Below are 22862 nucleotides of genomic sequence, written 5' to 3' on the forward strand. Positions count from 1 at the left end.
GTTAAAGGAAAGTTGTTAGATCTTGGTCATCCTTTCTGTGTAATGCTGATTCCTTAGGTAGATGACTACCAAAAGTGCTTCGCATTCCCAGCTGCTGTCATAGAATAGCCACCATCAGGTACAGAACAGACAGAACAAACTTGATATGTTGTTAATAATAATTATTACTGGAAGCTTAAACCTTGGCCAAACCTTTTAAGGCTCTTCCTTTGATTAATCTTCCATAGTCTTAAAATAATGTAAATCCCACAAGGTTTTTCCTTAGAGACCTTTAGAACAAAAATATCAACATTAGTAGCTATATTCCAATACTTTCATCTTAGCATCTGCTTCCATGCCACTCCTTACACATGAAATTCTCCCCATTTGCCTGTCTCTCTACTCAAAACATTCTTAAAAGACATTTCTGAAGACCAAGCCAGCAAGAATAGAAAATGTACTTTAAAAAACAAAAAATGCACTGCCTGGAGTTTGTGGTTCTTCCCTCTGTGTATCATCTGTTTTTGAACTATATGCTCTTTTAGGGCCCAATCCTGCATCCCCCATTCATTCTAGTAGTCCATACTATCTGGGCAAATAGTGCAGAAAAAGCACTTGGAAACATTAGTTGGTATAAACATTACGAATTAGCATTGACTATGGTCAAAGTAAAAATATGAGACAACTGTCATAGAAGGGAGATGCCTGATGTGGTGCAAGTGGGTGACAGGAAGGTGAACATAAGAGCAAAAGGCCTCTCTGAAAAAATGCCATCTATGCCTCTTAACCAGCAGCATCAAATGAAATGTACAAGAGTTTCAGTAACTTTGCTGCTGTTAGCTGTGCTTCTATTTCATGGAAACAGGTGGTGAATTGCCACAAACATGATAAGAGGATTGCAAGTAATACTGTATTATATATATATTATTATTATTATAAATTATTATAAATGAAGCTTTTGAGTTTAGTTCCCACTTCCAAATGTTTGCATTTAGCTCAAATGCAAATGTTTGGAAGAGCTCCTCTCCTCCTATGGGCCAAAAGCTACCGTCAACTCTCCTCTTAAAATTCATTTATGTCATGAATCTTTCCCATACTGAATATCCAGAGAGTGTTTCTACTTATTCTTGTGCGTACACTGTAGTGTGCCTGCCTGAGTTAGACTGTAAGCAATCCAGGCAGGGACCCAGTCCTTTCTGTTATTTATTATTTGTATTACACCTAGTAGCTCTAATATTATTGTTTGTTATTATTATTTGTTAATATTATTTGTATTGCACCTAGTAGCTCTAATCAGGGACCAGGACCTCTTGTGCTAGGGGTTGTACTGGTCCCTGTCCCAAAGAGCTTACAATTTAAATACAAGATATGAGATGACAAATGGTGACAGACAGACAGAGAGAGAGGCGGGTACAAGGAAACAATAAGACAATCTTGATCAGCATGATATGCTGCAAACTCAGATCACCAGCAGCCTAACCATTGTCAAGTTTTTGTAGGTATCACAGTAAAGGAGAGGTTTAAGGAGAGGTGTGAAGGAAGATAAGGAGGTAGCTTTGTGGATGTTTATGGGGAACGCCTCCCAGGTGTGAGGGGGCAGAAGAAAAAAGCATGGGAGAAAGCATGAAGGTGCCTGTTTGAAAAGGTAACAACAGGATGGACACTGACATGAGCTGATCAGAGGTGGGAGCTGACCTTTCAGTAGTGAATGAGAGATGATTTTTTCAAACCCTAGTACTTTTATTGACTTTTAGACAAAGGGAAAAAGGGAAGAATAACATGCCAGTGTGGGACAGAGGCAACACATACAGAAATTGAGTATAAATCACACATAGCACAAACAAGAGTAATTAACTGGTTTAAAAAAAGTGGTAGCCGTGTTAGTCTGCATCAACAAAAACAACAAGGAGTCCAGGATGCCTCGTTGTGTTTGGTTTAACAAAGAAACTTGTCTCCAGTATAATGTCAGATCCATATGAAATGTTATTCTACAATGACCCACTAGTGATCTTCTAAAGACTTTCAGGGTGTGCTACAATCTTACAGTAACTTTATTTAAATAGGGGAGGGAAAGACATTCCATTGCAGAATAGGCCACAGTCTCTCCACAGATTATTTGGGGACAGAGGTTGGAGGGATTGGAAGCCCAGCAAGTAGAGGGGTACTGAGATGTAATACAGTTCCTGAATGAGGTATATATTAAAATATGAGGATTTTTGCTCTCTTCTCCAGAGGCTTCAGGGGAACAGAAATGGCTGGCTTTAAGGATCTTAATGTTAATTTTCAATAAGTCTTGAAGTACTAGGAAAGATCCAGAAGACTGGAAGAAAACCAATATTGTGCCAATTTTTTTTTAAAAGGGTGCATGGGATGGCCCAAGTGATTATAGTTCTGTCAGCCTGGCATTGACCTCAGGCAAGGTAATGGAGTGGCTGTTACAGGACTTGATTAATAACAGATTAAAGGAGTAATGCAAATCAACCCGAGTTTATGGAAAATAGATCCCATCTAAATAGATATCTTTTTTGATGAGATTACAAATTTGGTTGTAAAGGTAATAGGGCTGATGTAATAGACTTCTGTAAGACATTCGAAGTGGCCCGACATGACATTTTGATTAAAAAAGTAGAACAATATAAAATGAACATTGCACACATTAAATGGATTAAAAACTGGCAAAGTGATTGATCTCAAAATGTAATTGTAAGCAGGGAATCATCCACTAGTGGGTATGTTTCTAGTGGGGTTCCAGAGGGACTGGTTTTTGGCCCTACACTAGTAAACATTTTTACTAATGAGCTGGAAGAAAACATAAAATTATCACTGATAAAGTTTGCAGATGCCTCAAAAATTGGAGTGGTAAATAATGAAGAGGACAGGTCACTGATCTGGATCACTTGGTAAACTGGGCGCAAGCAAACAAAATGTTTTTAATATGGCTAAATGTAAATGAATACACCTAGGAACAAAGAATGTAGGCTATAGTTACAAGATGGAGGAGTCTATCCTGGGAAGCAGTGACTCTGAAAAAGATTTGAGGGTCGTGAGGGATAATCAGCTGAACATGAGGTTCCAATGTGGTGGGGTGGCCAGAAGAGCTAATACAATCCTTGGGTGCATAAACGGGAATCTTGAGTAGGAGCAGAGAGGTTATTTTGCTTCTGTCTTTAGCACTTGTGCTACCGCTACTGCAATACTTGTCCAGTTCTGGTGCCCACAATTCAAGAAAGATGTTGATAAACTGGAGAGGATTCAGGGAAAAGCCACAAGAATGGTTAAAGGATTAGAAAACATGTTTTATAGTGATGGACTCAAAGAGCTCAATCTATTTAGCTTAACAAAGAGGTTAAGGGGTGACTTTATTAGAGTCTATGAGTATCCACATGGGGAACAAATATTTAAGAATGGGTTTTTCAGTCTAGTAGAAAAACATATAACATGATCCAATGGCTGGAAGCTGAAGCTATACAAATGTGGACTGGAAACAAGGCATACATTTTTGACGGTGAGAGTGGTTAACCATTGGAACATTTTACCAAGAGTCCTGGTGGAGTCTCCATCACTGACAACTTTTAAATCAAGATTTGATTTTTGACTAAAAGATATGGTCTAGGAATTATTTTGGGGAAGGTCGATTGCCTGTGTTATACAAGAGGTCAGACATGATGATCACAGTGGTCCCTTCTGGACTTGGAATCTGTGACTGTATGAATCATGTCTAGCAGAGCTTTCACAGAATTATGCCCCAGAAGATAAAGGGGCAGTTCCTCAGCTGATGTAAATTATCATAACTCCATTGATTTAAGTGGAGCTATGACAATTTGCACTGGCTGAGGATCCGCCCAAAAGTATTTTGCATCACAGATGGAGTTTTGCTGGGAGTAATATGGCTGTCATACTTCTGCCTCTTGATGATCCCATCTAAGAGATACGCAATCTTTCCACCAAAGGAAAATGTCATCTTATGCCATTGACTATTGAGAAGGGTTCAAATAGTTTTTCTTTATCCAATGTCACTGCTTTGAAGATAAAACATTTGCAGAATAGTGAATAAATTCCAAATCTGTTTTTTATTCATTTTCAAACTAACACGAGATCAAGTTCATATGACAATAGTAATATCTAGCATTTACCATTAAAGATCTCAAAGCACTTCACAAAGTTAAATGTTCTTATTCACATTTTACAGATGGGGAAACTATGTAATAGAGATATTAAGTGATTGGCTCCATGTCACACAGCAAATAAATGGTAGAGCAGGAGATAGATGACAGATATTCAGTCCCGCAGTCCCATGCCATATCCACTACAATAACTCTGTACTGTAAACTTGCTCAAATGTAAGCAAAAATAACAGATAATATATTTTGAGTTATTCATTCTAAATCTTTAAAACAAAGATAATATAATCATTTTATTTCATAGGATTTTGAACTAAACAATGAGATGAAAATGAATGTTCTAAATTTGCTGGAAGAAGTTTTGAGAGATCCAGACCTTCTACCACAAGAAAGAAAAGCCACAGCAAACATACTGAGGTAAAGATATTTAAATGAATGTAATTGAATTGTAAACCATATTATGAAAAACAAAGAAATCAGTAGCTTGTTATAACACAGTGTCTTTATTTTTGAAAGATCACAAAGTGCTTAACAATTGAAATACAAATCATATACAGGGATAACTTTATATCTACCAATGAAATGCAGCCACCTCTGGGATAAAATGTGGCAATTGTTTAACAGTGTATAGCAACGTTGCACAGGAATCAAAGAATATTTTAACAAATAGAAACTGCAAGGAGATTGAGGAGAATTTAGGTATGCATAATGTAATTATCCAATTTGGTGAAAAGTATTGTGTGATTTTTGTTAATGACAACAAGCAGTCCGGACATGAGATTTACAATTCATCCGGAAACGTACATCTCCAGCAGCACATAACAAACACCATGCAGGGCATAGGTTCTGTATTCATTTAGAGAGGAGGGTGCTACCTACTGTAAATCAACACCATTTCTTAAAGTATCTAGATGTTCCTTTGAGATCTTCCATCCAAATGTGAGCAGGTCAACCTGCTTAGTTTGTGAAACTGACAGCCTAATGTGATATGAAAGATTAAATAAAAGAGATATTACTTATACTTTATTGTGTGCTGATAGCCATGACTAAAGTTATGTGAGTGGATTATAGGAGTAAATGATTGGTTAACTAATTGCCATAAAATAAAAGGCATAAGAGTTTCTGCAGAGCTAGAGCTATTTAGGGATAAAATTGAGTGAAATTACAAAGCTAGAATATATTGTACTGTCAAGGGAAAGACAACTGGCTTTTCATATATATGAATGTGTGTAATTTCAATCAATCAGTGTGGTGGGAATGATATACATTTTATAAGAAAGTGGCTGATAGCTATGTACATTTTGTTATATTAGTAAGGAAGAATTAAGAGTAGAAAATTGGAGAAAGAAGATATGAAAAACAGAACAATCAAGGACATGCCTCAGGAGCTTCTTAGAGTTCTTGAAAATATACTGCCAGAAAGTCAATAGAGGTACAATAAATATTTGCCTGAATTCTCTGAGAACATAGGACAAATTTCCACATCAGATATTTATGTGAAAAGGAACAAGTCAGAAAATGAGTGGGAAGTTGACTTAGTGGATAAAAACTGATTGAAGGGCAAAAATAGGATCTTAAATAGGCCTTTTAAGATGAGAATTTGTTACTGCATGTTAGTAAGGCCTCAGTTCATTTTTTCACATAAATAAAAAACCAAACCCTAGTATAATATATTGTATAAGTAACATATAGTATTACTGAAAATAAGAATTGCACAGGTATTAATTATTCTTGCTTAGATGAAGCTTAAGCAAGAAGGATGTAACTGATTGTAGTACAATAGGTTTTAATAATGCATCTATAAGCAAAGAATACAAAGGATACCAAGATGCTGGGAAAGAGATCTGAAGTTACTTTGAAATCCTTAAAGATCTCAGCCAAATATAGGCCTGAGGAAGAATAGAACGAAATGCTATTGACAGAGAGATGGGATAAACTTGTACATTGAAGACATAGACATCTATCAAGTTTATACATAAAACATTAGTTGTTCCTTTCAAAAAGTACAATAGCAAAGGCTATGTTGAAACTGTTTGTAAGTGAATTCCTCCCTTTCCAAAGCTGTTCTATTGCTCCTTTAGATTGCATTTATTTACCTATGTGCCTTTTTATGACATTCATTAATGCAGTTTCTGTCTGAGCACCTCACATCAATTAATGAATAAAGCTATTCAAAAAACTTTATTAAACATTTTTTACTGAAAAACGTTTTTGTCCATAATAAATGTTTATGAAAAGTTTTTGTTTTGTTAAACATGTTCCAGTTTTCCAACAACAAAAAATGAAAACCCAAAAATTTTAGTTTTCAAAAACTGAAATATTTTTGGCATTTTTAATAGGCAAAAAAGGGGGCAGGAGAGAGAAAAAAGGGAGAGAAAGGGATAGCAGGACCAAAAACCAAAATATTTTGTGGAATGAAAATTTTATTGAAAAATTCCACAAAAAATTTGAACAAAACAAAAATTCTTCATTTTATTCATTTTTTGTAGACAATATAGAGCATTTATTGACCATCTCTATTAATTAATTTATCGTCACAGCAGCCTCCTGAGCTAGGAAAGTATCACCCCCATTTTACAAGTGGGGAACCAAAACATAGATTAAGTAATTTACATAGGGAGCCTGTCACATAGCCAGGAAGAGATTCAGATTTCCTGAGTCCCTGCCATAACTGCAGAGCCAGCATCCCTCTCCTTTCTGTACCTGTAGTCCACCTTTAGCCGGTCCTATCAAACCTTTCAAACAGTCAGCCTGGGTCACACCTTTGATGGAAGAGTTTCGAGTAGTGTTGATGGTTCAGTATATGTCAGTATTCCCTCTGGGAGACTAGTGTATTATGACCCAGTGTGGTTTCAGAGGATACTGTGTGCTGTGCATTCTTTCAAATGAGGTGTGAAATCAAGGTCCTGAGTAATAGGGGTTATTAAAATCCAGTGTTACTTTTCGCAATGATAGTAGGGGTACTAATTCTACTTGTCTGTCCAATTCCTACACTGGGTGTTTACATATACCTAATTACATTCCTCCAATAGTTTTAATAGAATAAGATGTTTTTAGTTTCCCCTTAAAAACAGTTGTATTGTGTTGCTGTTCTGTGTTATTGAATAATTGCTGAACAGTTCATTCTATAGGTGACTTTTATTTCATCTGCAGCTGATATTCCTGTCTACAGCCTAAATATGTGTTTATTATATATGCATAGTACTTTAGGAACGTTGAGGATGAAAACTGTTGCATAAATGTAAGATTATCATATTCATAATTTATATTGGTGTTCCATTGTAATCAGTAGAATGTCAGGATGCAAGTAAAAGATGCTGTCACCTAAAATGTAGCAGTCCCATAAGATCTTGTATTGCACAAGCTTTGTAATGTGTTTAGCTACAAAGGAGATGTGTATTTGCTAGACTTGCATGTGGATTTTGGTAACAATCAACTGCTTAAGAGAAAGTCACTTCTCAAGATTTTATATTTCTGAGTAGCCTCAGCAATCCCATGAAACAGAGTATCAGAGCAGTTGTGATTTTACTCAAAAATCATTCAGCCAGGATAAAACATGTCCTACATCTTAACTCAGAGGGATGAAGACTCCTAATTCACCTGAAGAAAATGGGTTTCTAGCTCTCAGGAGCAGTTTCTAAGACTCAAAAAAAGTACTGCAGTTACATCCAGAGTAGCATTCTATCAAATGCTATGTAGTAACTGAGAAGAGAAAATAAAAGTTGACTATCGAATCAGAGATGTTTCCTTTACTGAAGACTTATGTTTGCCTGGCTGTTGTCATCTGCTAATGAAACAAGGATGATCATTCTATCACTCATCCACAAGCCTAGATTTGTAAGTTTCCAGTTTCCAGCCCTAAAGTGTTCATGTGCAAAAGTTCAAGTGCTCTGCTCTTGACTGTAAGATTCTGGGTATGCACTTTTTTTTTTGGACCTAATTCTATTCTGCACGGGCAAGAACCTGTGAGTTTGAATATTGTGAGAATAGCACCTGACTCTTGAGAAATAACCTGTGCAATGAATCAAAGCCCAGAACCCTCTGAAAATCTCTGACAGGGGGAGTTGCAATGACTTTTCTTTGAGCTTTGAATGTTCCATGTTACATCATCTACGGAGCTGTGTCCCCACCTTCAGGTGCTGCAGTAGCAAGTGGTCCCTGTGCTAACAATTAAATTACTGCTTGTGCTGTGAAGGAAGGACTAGTGCTGTGTAAGGGTTTCTCTTCCCTGGTGTCTTGAGATCACTGTTCCGCACTGGTGCCATTCCTGATTCCATGCCGAATTCCGGCAGCAGTTCAAAGAGAAGACTCTTTGCACTCCTCCCCCCATCTGAAGGAGTGTTCTTTCTGTTCTTAGTCTCCAAAGACAACAATTCTTGTGGCAGTGACAACTGAGGTTAAGGTTCTTGTAAGCAAGAAAATTGGTGAGTTTCAGGCTTTAATGACTGACCGTCCTTAGTTGCATCAGGATAAGGTGGTATTGTTTCTTTATTTTAAATTCATCCCTGTAGTGATCACTGATTTTCATCTGAATCAGACTCCTCATTTATCTGTTTTCTATCATTCACTACCAGAAGAGGTTAGGTTACATGTTTTGGATGCTTAAGAGGGTACTTAGCTACTACTGTCATAAAACAAAACTATTCCTTTAGTCTCCTTAACTGTTTATAACTTAAAGTGGCAGGATTAGGAAATAGACAATATTTGCTGAAGTTGATTAAATCTTTTACAGAAAAATACTCTGAGTACTAAAGGTGCCAGAACATGATCAGCTAAATGTAAAACAGCTGCCAGGACTAGTTCCATTGTAGAAATATGTAGAACTGCTACCGGGTAGTCCATCCCTTGGTGTAGCATTACTCTCTTGTCCTGGCCTCAGTTTGGGAGAGCAGTTCTGCAGTCATTGTGCAGTTCATCTCCTCCCCATATCCATGTTTTTAGAGAGTTGTTACTGTGTGTCATTCTCCCAAATGTCTAACCTGACAATACCTGCAAGAGGAAGAAAAATTACTTGCATGTAAATCATGTTATTTGAGTATAATAAATTTATAAGATTCCCCTCTCCCTACCCTTCATGTCTACTCTTGGTTCTGAGGAAGTGGAAGGAATTGACAGTGAGGACACCAATGTCTCTTACTAACACCTTCCCTGGAGTGCCCTGGGGCTCAAGAAGTTGTCACTCTGGCTCCCATTCAGAGCTTTCTGGAGGATGCTAGACTTTTAGCCTGTGCACAGGCATGTCCCAGAAGTGTGGCTCTGTACTGACCATCTACCTGAAGGATGTCAGTTAGTGAGTGATTTCTTCTGAAAATTGACCCAGTATTAGAATGTGCATGTGTGTGCCAGCTCCCCGTTTTGCACTCTTTTGTATGCCTTTCTTTGAAAATCTGGCCCTAATGGTTCATCTTATTCCTCCAATTTGTAAACTAGGTGGTAAAGAAGGTCTTTATGCTCGCTTCTAAACTGCTCCATGCAAACTCAAGTGATCAAGCAGAATGGCTGGTATTTTTTTACATGATGAATTCTTGGTTGAGCAGACTGACAGGATATCTCTGCAGGGCAGAGAAGCGTTTCTAAAAAGCTTTTATTCCTGAAAGCCAAACAGGCCCTGCTGAAATATGTTCTGCTGGAACAGGGCTTGAGGTTTGATGTGCCTTAGTTAGTAAACTTGGAATCTGGACAGAACTTCATTGATACTGAGGCATAAACAGATTGCAGATACTGAACCAGGGAGTTGTAAACTATGGGCTGGATCTGTACTGCAGTGAACAGTATTACCTGATAAACAGCCCCATCTGGAAAAAAATCATGGTTTAAAATAACCATTTCCTTCCTCTCATAAATAACAAAAATGTATTGAGAGTTAAAACTTTGACTGGATGACCAGTGCTCTTTCACCATGTGATCTCATCAGACAATAAATCTCAAGGCTCCTTCCTAACCCTACCCTATTTTAAGTTATGTTTTTTTTAAATTTTATTTATAGCTAAGAGAGTGAAAAGTTAGCCAATTTGTGACAACATGTGCTTTAAAAAAAAAGTTACTTCCAGATGGCTATAACCAGTATTTGAAGTGTATGGGAAAGAAGTTAAGAATTGTTTAAATGTGAGAGACATGTGAGAGCTACTAAACTTAGTAGCTGAATCTGGGAAGGAGAAAACTCATTCTTTTTCATCTAACACCTTCCTTTCCTAAAGAGAAATGCCCCATCTAGGTTTAATTTTGTGCTCAGTGAGAGTTGAGATGTGTGTCAGGCATGTCTTGGATGCAGTACTTTTCTCTCTCTTTCTCTCATATCTTTGCTCACCTGAATCTAGGCTTCCTCCTTAGCTGCCAGGAAGCTATCCAAGAACAGAAATGTATTTCATCCAACTAGAGGAAACAGGCCCATCATCACCATTCAGCTTTTTAGGTGGGCTCCGTATCTGAGGGGAAAAATTTGTCTTCCATTTAAATTTCCCAGGTAGAAAAAGACATCAGCTGTGACAAGCAAGGCACAGCCCGTTAGCAGTATTCCTCCTCTTTATACAAAGTGCACTAATGCCAGGACTGGTTTGTTGAAAGTGATGGTGTGAATATAATGGAAGTTACTGTTGTGCCATCAGGACAAGTAGTCTTAATTAAGCTAATACAGGAAAAGGCACTGTACTGCCAAACAGCTTGGACTGGAGCACAAATTAATAAAAGATGGAGCCTTTTTTGTTAAGAACATGAGGTTGGAGAAAATGCACCAGAATCTCTTAAAAATGGGGGGTTAGAGGAATATTTGTGCAAAATCTTAATTCTACAATGTGAGAGTGCATCAGGAGCTGAAGTGGTGGTGTAAAGCCAAATATTTAGAGCCATTTAACGGCATGATCTCCCCTGAGCATGTTTTGTTGGATCAAACAAATTCTGAGAGGTCTCATCTGTATCCAAAACTCAAAGTAATCCCCCTTCTAAATCATTAAGCACAATACTCTTGCTTTGATAATGAATGGTAACAATAAACCATAGACGAATAGTGCACATGTCCCTCCAAGGAAGAGCCCTCACCCCAAAGAGAAAATATTCCAGGCAATGCAGAGCTATGGATGTGATCAAATGCAAGTCTTCTGTATCAACAAGCTGAGTATTTATTTTATTCAAGTCTGTGCTGCAAATAAAGGACTGATCCTTCCAAGGTTAGTGAACACCTTCTGAGAAGTGATGGGAGTTAAGGATGGTCAGCACTACTCAGCACATATAGGATCAAGCACAAAGTCAGCTGCTTAGCAATGAACAGACCTGTCCATCTATAAGACACCCACACTGGTATTCTCTGAGGAAGGTATTGAGAATTCTCCTGAAGAACAAAATAAGATTTAAGACTTTGGATGGCATACCCATTAGACATAGGAGTGTTTCCACTTGCTCTGAAGAAAAGGTCATTTTGTGAGGATTGGATGGGCCCAAAGTGTAGGTTATGACTCAGGAAAGATGCATTCTTGAGTAGTAAAAGATGTTTTATTTTCTTCATGTATCCACATTCAGTTTTAGCCTAGTCCACCTCCAATTTGGCAAGCTAAAAGGAAACAACAACCTACCAGAAAAGAACCTAATGTACTAAGCACCAACACTTCCTCCCCACCAACACTTCCTCCCCACCCACACAGTACACATTCCAGCTCTTACAATCATATCTAAAATTCCCAAACATTATCATTCTTTTCTTTTAACCCTTTCCCCATCTGGTAAAGGAAAAAGCTGTTCCTATGACACTTCTGATATGGCCACGTGCTGATAGGTTTATTACATTAAGTACCAGTTAAATTCCAAGCTATTTACATTTTAATGGCACATTATATTTTCACTGTAAATTGAGGACGGGTTATTAATTATTTGTATTACAGTAACATGTAGCGCCCACAACCAAGATCGAGATCCCATTGACCTAGATCCTGTTCATAGTAAGAGAGAGCTCTGGCTCAAAATGCCAGCAACCAAAACAGAAATGACACAGCGTGAGAAGAGAGTATATTAGAGTTATGCACCCAAATATTACAGTGATGAGAGCCTTACTCTGAATAATAGCAGCAATAATAAAAATGGAGAGGAGGTCTGGGGGACTCAGATTATTGGCGGTGGGATGTAGTTTTTCACCTTTATGCAATTCTAATTCAGCTAATGGAGTTAGTGATCAAATGTTTTTACCATAAAATCAGTGGTTGATTAACACATGGGCCCATGCCCAGGGCCCCCATCCAATTTGGGCCCCCCTGCAGGAGCGCCAGAATCTGGGTAGAAGTGTGTACATGAGGGGTCACTGGTGCCAGAACGGTGGCTCTGTCCACTGTTTCTCCTTTTTCCCCCTGAGGCTCGGCCCAGGCCAGAAGCTGGAGCTAAGCCATGGTAAGAGCTGTCCAAGGAGCCTGGATTGCTGTGAGAAGCCCCAGACCTTCCACCTGCTTTGGGCAGAGGCCTGGGGGCCCCGAGAGCAGCCCCTGGCCCATGTCCCCAGCCCCCCGGGGCATGCCACCCAGGGCAGCTGGAGGGTTCAGGGCTCCCCACAGCAGCCCGGGCTCCCTGGGTGGCTCCAGGGCTAGCCTTAGGGGTGGGCCACCCAGGCGACCGCCCAGGGGACTGTGGTCAGGGAAATGCCATACGGCAGTGCAGAGTTGTGTGCTGCCAGCTGGCAGGAGAGTACTACAAACTCACAGAGGTCATGTGTGTGGGGGCACGCAGATTTCTCCCTGCTTCCTCATGGTATAGGAACAAAGGGTGGGGCAAGATAATGCTTGCTCCCTGCAGTGTTCCTCCTGTGAGTGGGGGAGCGAGGAGCAACACCAAGCACTCCATGCATCTAGGTCACTTTTCCCACCTGGGCTATGCTGTGAGGCGAGTATCGGGAGCTGCTGCTCGCCCGCCCGCCCCTTACGCATCCCAGGTGCAGAAAGTGGCCTGGATGCAGAGAGCCCTGTTGTTACTCCCTGCTTCTACCCAGCCCACCCCAGCACTCCTGCAGGGGCATTGAGGAACAGCGTTTGTGGGGAGAGCGAGCAGCAGTGCCAGCCTATCCGTTGATCCAGGTAAATTTCCCCACGTGGGCGCAGAAGGGAAGTAGAGGGGTTGGGGGCGCAAGGGGCACAGTGCAGGAGTTAGGGACATGGGGCACAGTGCAGCAAAAAGTAAGGGTGGCAATACACCATATGCCATGCTACCCTTACCTCTCCACTTCTGCTGGTGGCGACATTGCCTTCAGAGTTAAGCACCCAGCCAGCAGCTGTCATTCTCCAGACACCCAGCCAGTGCTTAATGTGTGCCAGGGATTGCTGGAGCTCAGCCCTGACACCTCTTTCATTACAAATTAGGATAAAGTGGAGGCAGTGGGCCCTGGGGCGGGGGAAGCCTGGGAAGCCCAGAGGTGATGTGTGGTGGAGAGTCCATGGAAGCCAGGGGCAATGGTGAGCCACCCACAAAAGTTCTTTGTGCCCAGGGCCCTAATAAATCTTAATCTGCCTCTGCATAAAATGTCAGGTTGGTGTTTTGTGTAAAACTATTTTTCTGAGCCTAGTCCAGTTCCCAGTGAAGAGCTTTTGCAATTAGCCTCCTCTGTGGCATTCCTCAGCACCAAAGTCAGGGACAAAAAGAACTTGGAAAATGCACAACATTATCAGTACTGAGGTGGTCCTTCAAGTAAGAGTTTAAACATATTAGTGGGACAACATGGTGGTCACTGTGTTGCTGCCATCCATGTTGTAACTGTTCTTTGGAGAGAGAGGATTAAATTCTCCAGGGATTGCAATTTAGCATTTTCACTCGCACTGCTGGCCTGTACATTATTCCATAGCTGTTTTCTCCAGCCAAAAATAAAACTGTTAGGTACAGGATTTTTTTAAAATGGGGCTTTCAGTGGCAGCTTTTGCATTTATTTTAGATCAATGTGGTCAGTGAACTGTGCTAAAATATTCTCATAACCATAGATAATTTTATTTATATAGGATGTTCTGCCACTTAATTTTTCAGGGCTCTTTCTCAGGATGATCAAGATGATACCCACTTAAAAATAGAGGATATAATTCAAATGGTGAGTTCATCCAAAGATTTATGCATCTGATAATTTAGAGGGTTATGAAATCTGTGTAAATCACTAAAATGTACTCAACTGCAACCTTACTGCCATATTTCCACCAAATTACTGTTCCTTTATATCTGCACTTGAGATCTGCTACATAAATTTTAATGTTTAAAACTGAAGAGAAAAAAAGTGTTTAAAACAAAAACCAAGGAGAGCTTGTCAGAGTTTCTAGACTTGCTTATGAATTGGTGATTGCTAACATTCATGGAAACAGATCCTGTACTAGCTCAAAATGGGGGAGACATGCATTTATAAGAGGCAGTGAAACACCTGAGCAAGAGGCAGCCCTTATGCCTTCTCATCACAGGCTGCCTGAGGTGTGTATCATCTCTCCATGATAAAATGGCTGCTTAGAACCCACTTCTAGCCTTCCCGTAAGGAGGCCCATCCTCAGCTACAGTCATTATCTGTCCACAACATGTTTTCATTTACTCCGTATGTGCACTGGTGCAAACTGAGCCACATAGAAAATGCAGTAGGTGCAGACTCCATAGATTGGACTTCATGTTGTTAGTGTTTTTTCTGCCCTATTCCTTTTCTTTGGTAGTCTAGAAGTTGTGTAATAATTTGTGGTTTAAAATGCGTATAAAGCTAATTAATATCTTGTGTTTTGGAAACAAATTGGTTGTAAACAGAAATCATTGACTGTTCTTGTACTTTTTATTTTTGCAGTCAGAGTGTCCAAAACCAGAGTGCTTTGAAACCTTGTCAGCCATGGAGCTTGCCGAGCAAATAACTCTCTTAGATCATATAGTTTTCAGAAGCATACCCTATGAGTAAGTGTTCTCCCAAGGATGATCAAAGTGAATATTCTAAGAGTCTTTCTGACTATTAGTTTTAGGCACTATACTGATTCATGCTATTGATATCCCTGTAAAAAGGTTTACATATATAATTGATTAGTATCCTTAGGCTTGTTTGTTGCTGCTTAGGATCTCTGATAGTCCATTTATGTTATGAAAGACTGAGTTCGAGAACACTAGGAGCAGTAACATCTCTGTCTCTGTGATTTGCGTGTTGTATGAGCACCATGCAATACATTTCCTATAGAATTATGTATTCCTACTCAGTCTTTCTTTGAGGCTTTAATCTTACATTAATATGTCACTGTTTGCTGCCATTTGAGAGCCCCTGGAGAATTAAGAACAAACCTACAATCTCAGGTTTTGGGCTAGTGAAGGCTGAGCATAGTGGGGAAGTACACAGTCTCTGGGGAAGTGAATGTGAACTCAGCCCCCTCCATACATCAATCTCATCTTATCAGCTCCTGGTGCTGTGTTTAAGTAATAGTTTCAAATAGGGTCATGCTGCTGAAAATTGGGAATACAGGGAACAGAAAAAACTGAAAGTAAACTTAATGTCCTTAACAATGTTTGCAGCTGTACAGTGTTCTAGTAATGGCACAGTGAAATGCTACAATTTGAGTGGAAATTATATTAAGTGTCCAGTAGAACTAGTGTAGTTGAAATCCATTTGAGCTAACCAGGCTTTGTACTGCATTTATAGATGCATTTTTTTCATTTTTTTTTAACCTTGATTTCCAGAGAATTTCTTGGGCAAGGCTGGATGAAATTGGATAAAAATGAAAGAACTCCATACATTATGAAAACCAGCCAACATTTTAATGATGTAAGTAACCATAAACATGGAGAATGCCTTTTAGGAACTCTTTTGACATCATATAAGACCTCTGAAATATAAATGTCTGTCTCTACATTGTGAAATAATTTCTGATCTAGTAGTGACTGAATGTTACAGCTTCTTTGTGATTAACCTTATAAACCAAGAGAGTATGTAAAGAATTGCTAGTCAGCAGTTCAATAGGAATTCAATTGATTAGAACCTTTTGAACTATGCTGAAATCTCCTACTGCTTACAGAAGAAATTTAAGTTCTCTCTTTAGAGGATGAAACTATAACAATACCAGTTAACTATCATCTTCTGTTTTATTGCTTGAGTCTCCACCTATACTCTCACCCTTGACTTTTTTTCCTTACATATTGCTAAGAGCCATCACCAGTAGCAACATTACTGCTGGCTCTGAGACATTATTTACAGATTGTTTTGCTGCATTTGTTACCCTCCCCTTAGTTCACTGTTCTTCTCCCCTGTCCTCTGGCAGTATTTTCAACATACATTTTTCTCAGCCTTACTACTTAAGAGCTACAATTACTGCCACCTCATTTAGTTTTCTCCCCTATTTGTTAAATAATGTTGTTTGCAAGTGCTTATATTTAAATATTTTAGGATTTTTGGCTTTTTATTTGGTCAGATGAGTAACCTAGTTGCCTCGCAAATTATGAACTATGCTGATGTCGGTTCCCGTGCTAACTCAATTGAGAAGTGGGTAGCAGTGGCGGATATTTGTCGATGTATGCACAACTACAATGGTGTGTTAGAAATTACATCAGCCTTCAACAGAAGTGCAATCTACAGACTGAAGAAAACATGGGCTAAAGTTTCTAAACAGGTGACCAAGACATTTCTACAAATATGGTTGTAGCATTTCATTTCTTGATGCCTTACCTAGATAATAAAGAGGCCCAGATAACTACATTCTAACCAGATTTATTTAAAGTTAAAGAATAATCTGATCATTTAGGGCTTCAGGGGACATTATTATTTCATTTCAAACGTTTGTATAGTTCACTCATTTTCAATTTCTGTATCATTAATTTAATATCTTAAGCATTAATTGACTTAATTGGAAGTTGCATGTGCATATATCTGAAGGCAAAATTTGACCCTAAAATACTGAATTGAAATATTTAACAAAACTAAAGGCTGTATTTTTTAGATTGGCTTAATTCAGATATGAACATTTAGCTATACATTAATTTGGAATAAGCATAGCATTGTGGTGGGATAAAAAATGCTGTCCAGTAACATAAAATGATTTTCGTTTTTCTTTTGAGCTTCTTAGATATAGTCCCAATTTCATGTGCTGTTGTCCTTAGAAAATAATTTTCTTTGTTTTTTGTTTTTTTTTTTTTTAAATGGTTTTAAGGCCCAGATCCTCAGGTATATATAGGGTGACCAGATGTCCCGATTTTATGGGGACAGTCCCGATATTTGGGGCTTTTTCTTATATAGGCATCTATTATCCCCTCCACCCCATCCCAATTTTTCACACTTGCTATCTGGTCACCCTAGGTATACAGGCACCTAACTCCAATTGGGAGTTAGACATCTAAATACTTTTTGAGGATCTAGACCTAATTAATTTTGAAGATACTTTAAGAATTCATGAAAGGTGCTTCTGAAGACTGAAATTGAGGGGATAAGTCTCTCTGTGGTTATGTATACTGTGTGATAAAAGACCCATGGCACAGCCACAGCTGGCCTTTGTCATCTGACTCAGGTTTGTGGGGCTCAGGCTGCAGGAATATAAAATTGCAGTGTAGATGTTTGGGCTTGGGCTGGAGTCCAGGCTTGGGACACCTCACCCACCCCTGCCTCATGGCGTCCCTGGGAGTCCAGGCCCAAATGTCTACACTGCAATTTTATAGCCCCTTAGATTGAGCATTGCCAACCTGAGTCAGCTGACCCAGGCCGGCCGCAGGTCTTTTATTGCAGTGTAAATGTACCTTCTTTGCACATTCAGCCTTTGGCCTCTTGGCTGAGACTTCCAACAAGGGTATGTCTGCACTGCAGTATAATCCCAGGGTTCGAACTCAGGCTCAAGCCTAAACCCCCTTGCATCTACACACAAATTATGTTAACCCAGAGCTCAGACCCAGAGTCCCAGGACCCCATGAGGTGGAGGGTCCAAGTCTCAATCAAGCTGGGACCCAGGGTTCAAGACTTACTACTTTGCCTTGTAGTCGCAGCCCACTAGACTCGTGCTCTGGGACTCTGCCAAAAGTATCCCACAATGCCATGACCACTTTCTTTTTCCTCCGGACAGTCACATTTTTCCACAATGCACCATGAACAAAGGGCTACAGCAGCCACATTTTGAGAGAGCGCTAGGAAGTCTGGGATATGGGGGGGTTAGACTCGGGTCTGCAAAATGCAGTGTAGATGCTAGGTCCCATGTTTGGCTTCAATAGTTCCTAACCTGTGATTACAAATGAGTGTAGCTAATAGGTTAACAATCCCAGGGGCTGCTAACTCAAGTTCTACTAACCCTGAGCTTACATTGCAGTGTAGACGTACCCCAAGAAAACCAATGACATAAGAAAGAAGCTGGCCTGGACAAATAGAGACAATTTCAGAATAGCCCATGTTTTATGTTCTATACTGAATGAAGTCTAAAATAGCATTTTATTTTATTTTTTTTTACAGCAGTACATTGTTTCTGCATTTTAAAATACTATGCAAGAAATCAGTTCAACTGTCCTCAATGCGCAATGAAACCTTCTGGAGTAGTGGTCTTCTTTTGCTGCTTCTTTTTTTTTTTTTTTTAAACTAGTGACAATTTTTGTGCACAAGAGCAACTGACCTAGTGAAGTCAGAAATGTGGAATCTTACCATGTTAAAGCAACACTCCTGGGACAAACCTCACCCTGGTAACTCAAGAGGGTGCAAAATGTCCCTGCCTGCACCGTCTGGTCTGATTCAGCTGCGGGAGGGCAGGGATGTACAACTGCATATCTTCTTCTCGGTTTTTCCATCAAGGGAAGGCAGCTTTAATCTCTGCAAAAGGGCCCTAAAGCAGCCCCACACTGGGGGCTGTTTAGGGAATATGCTTCCACTAGTCGTCCTAATTTCAGCCATTCCCCCACTGGGACCATCTTCTTTTCTTTAAAAAGCAAACAAAAAACCCACCCAACCCACTACTTTAATAAAAGCTTAACACTAACAAAATGTTTCTATGTTTTTTTTCAACTGTAGTGTTAATTTTTAAAAAATGAAGAAACGTTCCCTTGTACCTCTGAAGTGCTGTCAACCTGAACATTGTATGAATGTCATGTTCATGCAGGAGAACAAGAAAGTAAAGTTGGCTGAGACTGCCTAGGGTTTTCTGTTGATTAGAAATTCTGAGTCAAGAGCAAATGTGACCAGCTTCTCCATTTTCCAACCTGTGGCAAGTCTCTAGATAGTGATAAATCATGAAAAATGAATTCTTAGATAAACTAAACCAAGGTGTTATAAATAATAGGTAATGCAAGTGTCTGAATATAATTTTAACATGATAGTGTTCTTTTAAAACAATACTAATATCTCAGCTGAATGCGAGTTCAGCTTCTACCAGAGAGTTGGAGGCAAACGTTCTTAGAGTTAAATAACTTTTTGAAATTTCACTCCTCTGTATTTTCCCAAAAAATATTTTCCAGCCTTTTTTGGGAAGCATAATTTGGTGATCACTAATCAATTTAAAGTCCAGTTCTGCACAGATGTATGCACATGCTTAATGTTAAGCTTGTGATTAGTCCCAAACTTAGTTTACTCCTTTGTTGTGCTTCCTTCTTGTTTTTCCTCTTTTCTGACTTCAGCTTTCTTCTTCACCCACATGCTAGCTACTGGCTTGTCCTTCATAGTTCTGAGTGCTTCCTGAGAGGCGCTGAACATCCTCAATTCACACTGATTTCAATGGAAGTTGGGGACATGCAGCATCTCATAGGGTTGGGCCCCAAATATCATCTTGTGCGGTGCAACTGAGGTTGTATTGCTGAATATTAGTTTCATGGTCCTATTCTTTTTGAACTTGCTGGGCAAAAATCATTTGAGTATGGGATACATTCCTCAAGCCACTATGGGTAAAATTTTCAAGCCCCCCCTAATTCCCATTTAGTCACTCAGGAGCCTAAATTTATTGAAATCAATGGGAGTTGGCTCCTAATTTTTTAAGTCCTGTTTTCAGATGTGCTATTTTCATAAGTGCTTTTGAAAATTTTACCACAATACCACAGTTTTCACAGAGGGTGACACTTGTAATTTTTTCTTTTTCTAGACAAAAGCTCTCATGGACAAACTTCAGAAGACTGTATCATCTGAGGGAAGATTTAAAAACCTTAGAGAAACACTCAAAAAGTATGTTTTCTTAAATTAGCAATATAGTTGTATTTTGTTAAGAATATTGGATAGCACTTATTAAAGATAAGAGTTGGCTTTCAGTTTAGCTTTTATAATGAAAATTATATTGGACAATATTTTTACTGAATAACCTCTATAAAGCTGGCTTTATTCTATTTGGACTCCATTGTTTTGCTGAATATACTGTAATTCGGTGCCTCTTATAGAGTAATATGTTACCTCTGGGGAATTACCAGAACAAATTAAACTAGTATTTTGTAAGAAATGCTCACTGTTGGGGGCTTTCCTTATACTGATAAACTTTTTTAATAAGTGTAAGACCCGCTTTATAAATAAAGATTCTTTAATCAAAAACATTTTACTCAGTTCTGATAGTTCCTATTTGACATTAATAGTCCCAAAGTTCAACATAACTGGCTCCAAAGAGCTCTCATTCCAGATTTGTTATCTCCAAGTGTGAGCACACACAACAGCAACTCATTCCAAGAGCTGTATCTGGAAAAGGGATCTCCTAGGCTGATTGACAGTAACTGTGTTGAATCATCTTGAGAGAGCATTCAGGAATTAAACTACTGTTTATATAGTGTATATTTAAAAAAAAACAGACATAGTCTGTGTAATGCCCATGTTTGGCCTGCAGAAGACTATTGTCAGGGAATCAGACATACTTGTTTTAAAAGAGAAAAAAGTTGTTTTTACTTTTAACGTCTGGCTAACTGGCCCATATACACTTCTAAATTAATCTAACTAATAACTTTATTTGTAATTTTTTTTTTAACCATGCAGAGTATAATATGACCTTTGTCCTCTTGAAGTCAGCAGGAAGTTGGACTAAGGTGAAAACATAACTAGAAAAGTTCCCCAGCAGAATTTTCCTCTTTGCAGCACACACTCTCAGAGTGGAAAATTTTAACAAGTCGTCTGTTCCCTAGCAGAATTTCCAAAGTTAGGAAATCTGAGTGTTTTCAACTGCATAACATCTTAAATGTTTACAAAACAAGCATTGTAAAGATCCTAACATTTTACTCAACATGAGCTATACAATATATAAAATGTATTGCTGATACTAAAATATTACTTAACAGTACCTCAGAAGCTTAGAGAAGGCTTGGAGGCATGCCCCCCAAAGTATTTTCAGCTGTGCATTGGATTTATTTCTGAGATTTTCTGTCAGCTGGGATTGAAACATGTTTGAGAGCATACTCCAGTGCCTTCCCACTTTCTGCATGGTGTTATCATTGTGGCTTTTACGAAATGTTATCATTATTTCTCTCATAGTTTAAAGTTCGATATTTGACACAACCTGCCAAATTTGTCTCTGGTAGACGTGGGTACAACTCAGTGAAGCCAAAGCATCTGCTCCACTTACACAAACCTGTTAATTTGGCCCGACTTGTAAAAGTATTTTAAGTAATAAAAAAAAAAAGTAGAAGTTTGTATAATGTATAAAAAGAACAGTCTGTAAATTAAATCCTAGTTAAAATATAGTTAATTTCTCATCCTGCAGTTGTAATCCCCCTGCAGTTCCCTATCTTGGAATGTACTTGACAGATCTAGCATTTATTGAAGAAGGAACACCAAACTTCACTGAGGAAGGCCTTGTCAATTTTTCCAAAATGAGAATGGTAATTTTTATTTTCTTACATGTTTCCACTAGAGGTTTTTAAGTGCACAAGTTTAACAGTGATTTACTTAGGACTTCTTTGAATTCAAATTGCAAGATTACACAATATATTTGCATAATACAAAATAGAAACTTGAAAGCAATCTTTTGCATATGATTCCAGGGACAGTCTTCTTTCACCACCTGCTGGCAAGCCAAGGAGTATTGCAATTTAGCTTTCAGTTTGGTCAGCTGAAAATTGCAGGAAGAAAAACAGCTGGTCTAGACTTGCAGGGATTAATAAATGGTTAAAAAAAATGTAGCCAGCCTGGTACCATAATTCATCAAGCAGCAACACTCAGAAGGGGTCATTTTAGAGTGTGTTTAGGACTCTGGTTCCCCAAGGAAGTGAAAAAGCATTTAAAGGTTGATTCTCTCTGCCTTCCAAACTATGTTGTTGTTCAGAGCTCCTCAGAGGCCAGGCTTGGAGAAATATTGACACCAGCTGCTCTGCTGACTGTAATTTAATGCCATGTTCGTGACTGCATATTGCAGAAGTCACCTGAGGGGAAAAAAGGGGAGGGTATCAGAGTAAAGAAAGAAGGGACAAGGTGATCAATCTGAGACAGTTTAATAGTCTGGCTGATTTGGGAAGGTAAAGGCTCCCCCTCAAAGCCACAAGCACAAAGCCCTTACCCCCAGGATAAGTTGCATCATTTTGGACCAAATTCATTCGCAACATAGCTTCACTGAAGCCAATATGTTCAAGTTACAGCACAGAGCATAAGTAGAACATTTTCTTATATAAATGTATTCCTTTGATAGATATCACATATTATCAGGGAGATACGCCAGTTCCAGCAGACCTCCTATCGTATAGAACATCAACAAAAGGTACAGTTATATGTGATGCGGATCACGGGCACTATGATGAAGGCTATTTCTACTATCGACAAAAAAATACACAGATGGGGCCCAAAGCTAAAACTAATATCTTTCCTTTCCCTACGGTAACAGCGGGAGGCAAACAATGGAATTTGTCCTGGTACTTTGGCTTGTGATAAACTGATAGAGTAACATTCTC

The 22862-nt window shown here is 39.0% G+C and overlaps 1 protein-coding gene across 1 annotated transcript in view; it reads left to right on the top strand.

Annotated features, from left to right (window-relative positions):
* The window catches only part of RASGRF2 (Ras protein specific guanine nucleotide releasing factor 2), a 225546-nt gene that overhangs the window by 201017 nt on the left and 1667 nt on the right, over positions 1-22862 (top strand). The window contains 8 exon segments of the mRNA XM_038403244.2: positions 4405-4517; positions 14085-14145; positions 14869-14972; positions 15741-15825; positions 16469-16666; positions 20093-20172; positions 21683-21800; positions 22604-22672. Coding sequence (XP_038259172.1) covers positions 4405-4517; positions 14085-14145; positions 14869-14972; positions 15741-15825; positions 16469-16666; positions 20093-20172; positions 21683-21800; positions 22604-22672 — 828 coding nt within the window.

The sequence above is a fragment of the Dermochelys coriacea genome, chromosome 5 (genome assembly GCF_009764565.3).
Source record: "Dermochelys coriacea isolate rDerCor1 chromosome 5, rDerCor1.pri.v4, whole genome shotgun sequence".
Taxonomy (NCBI): Eukaryota; Metazoa; Chordata; order Testudines; family Dermochelyidae; genus Dermochelys; species Dermochelys coriacea.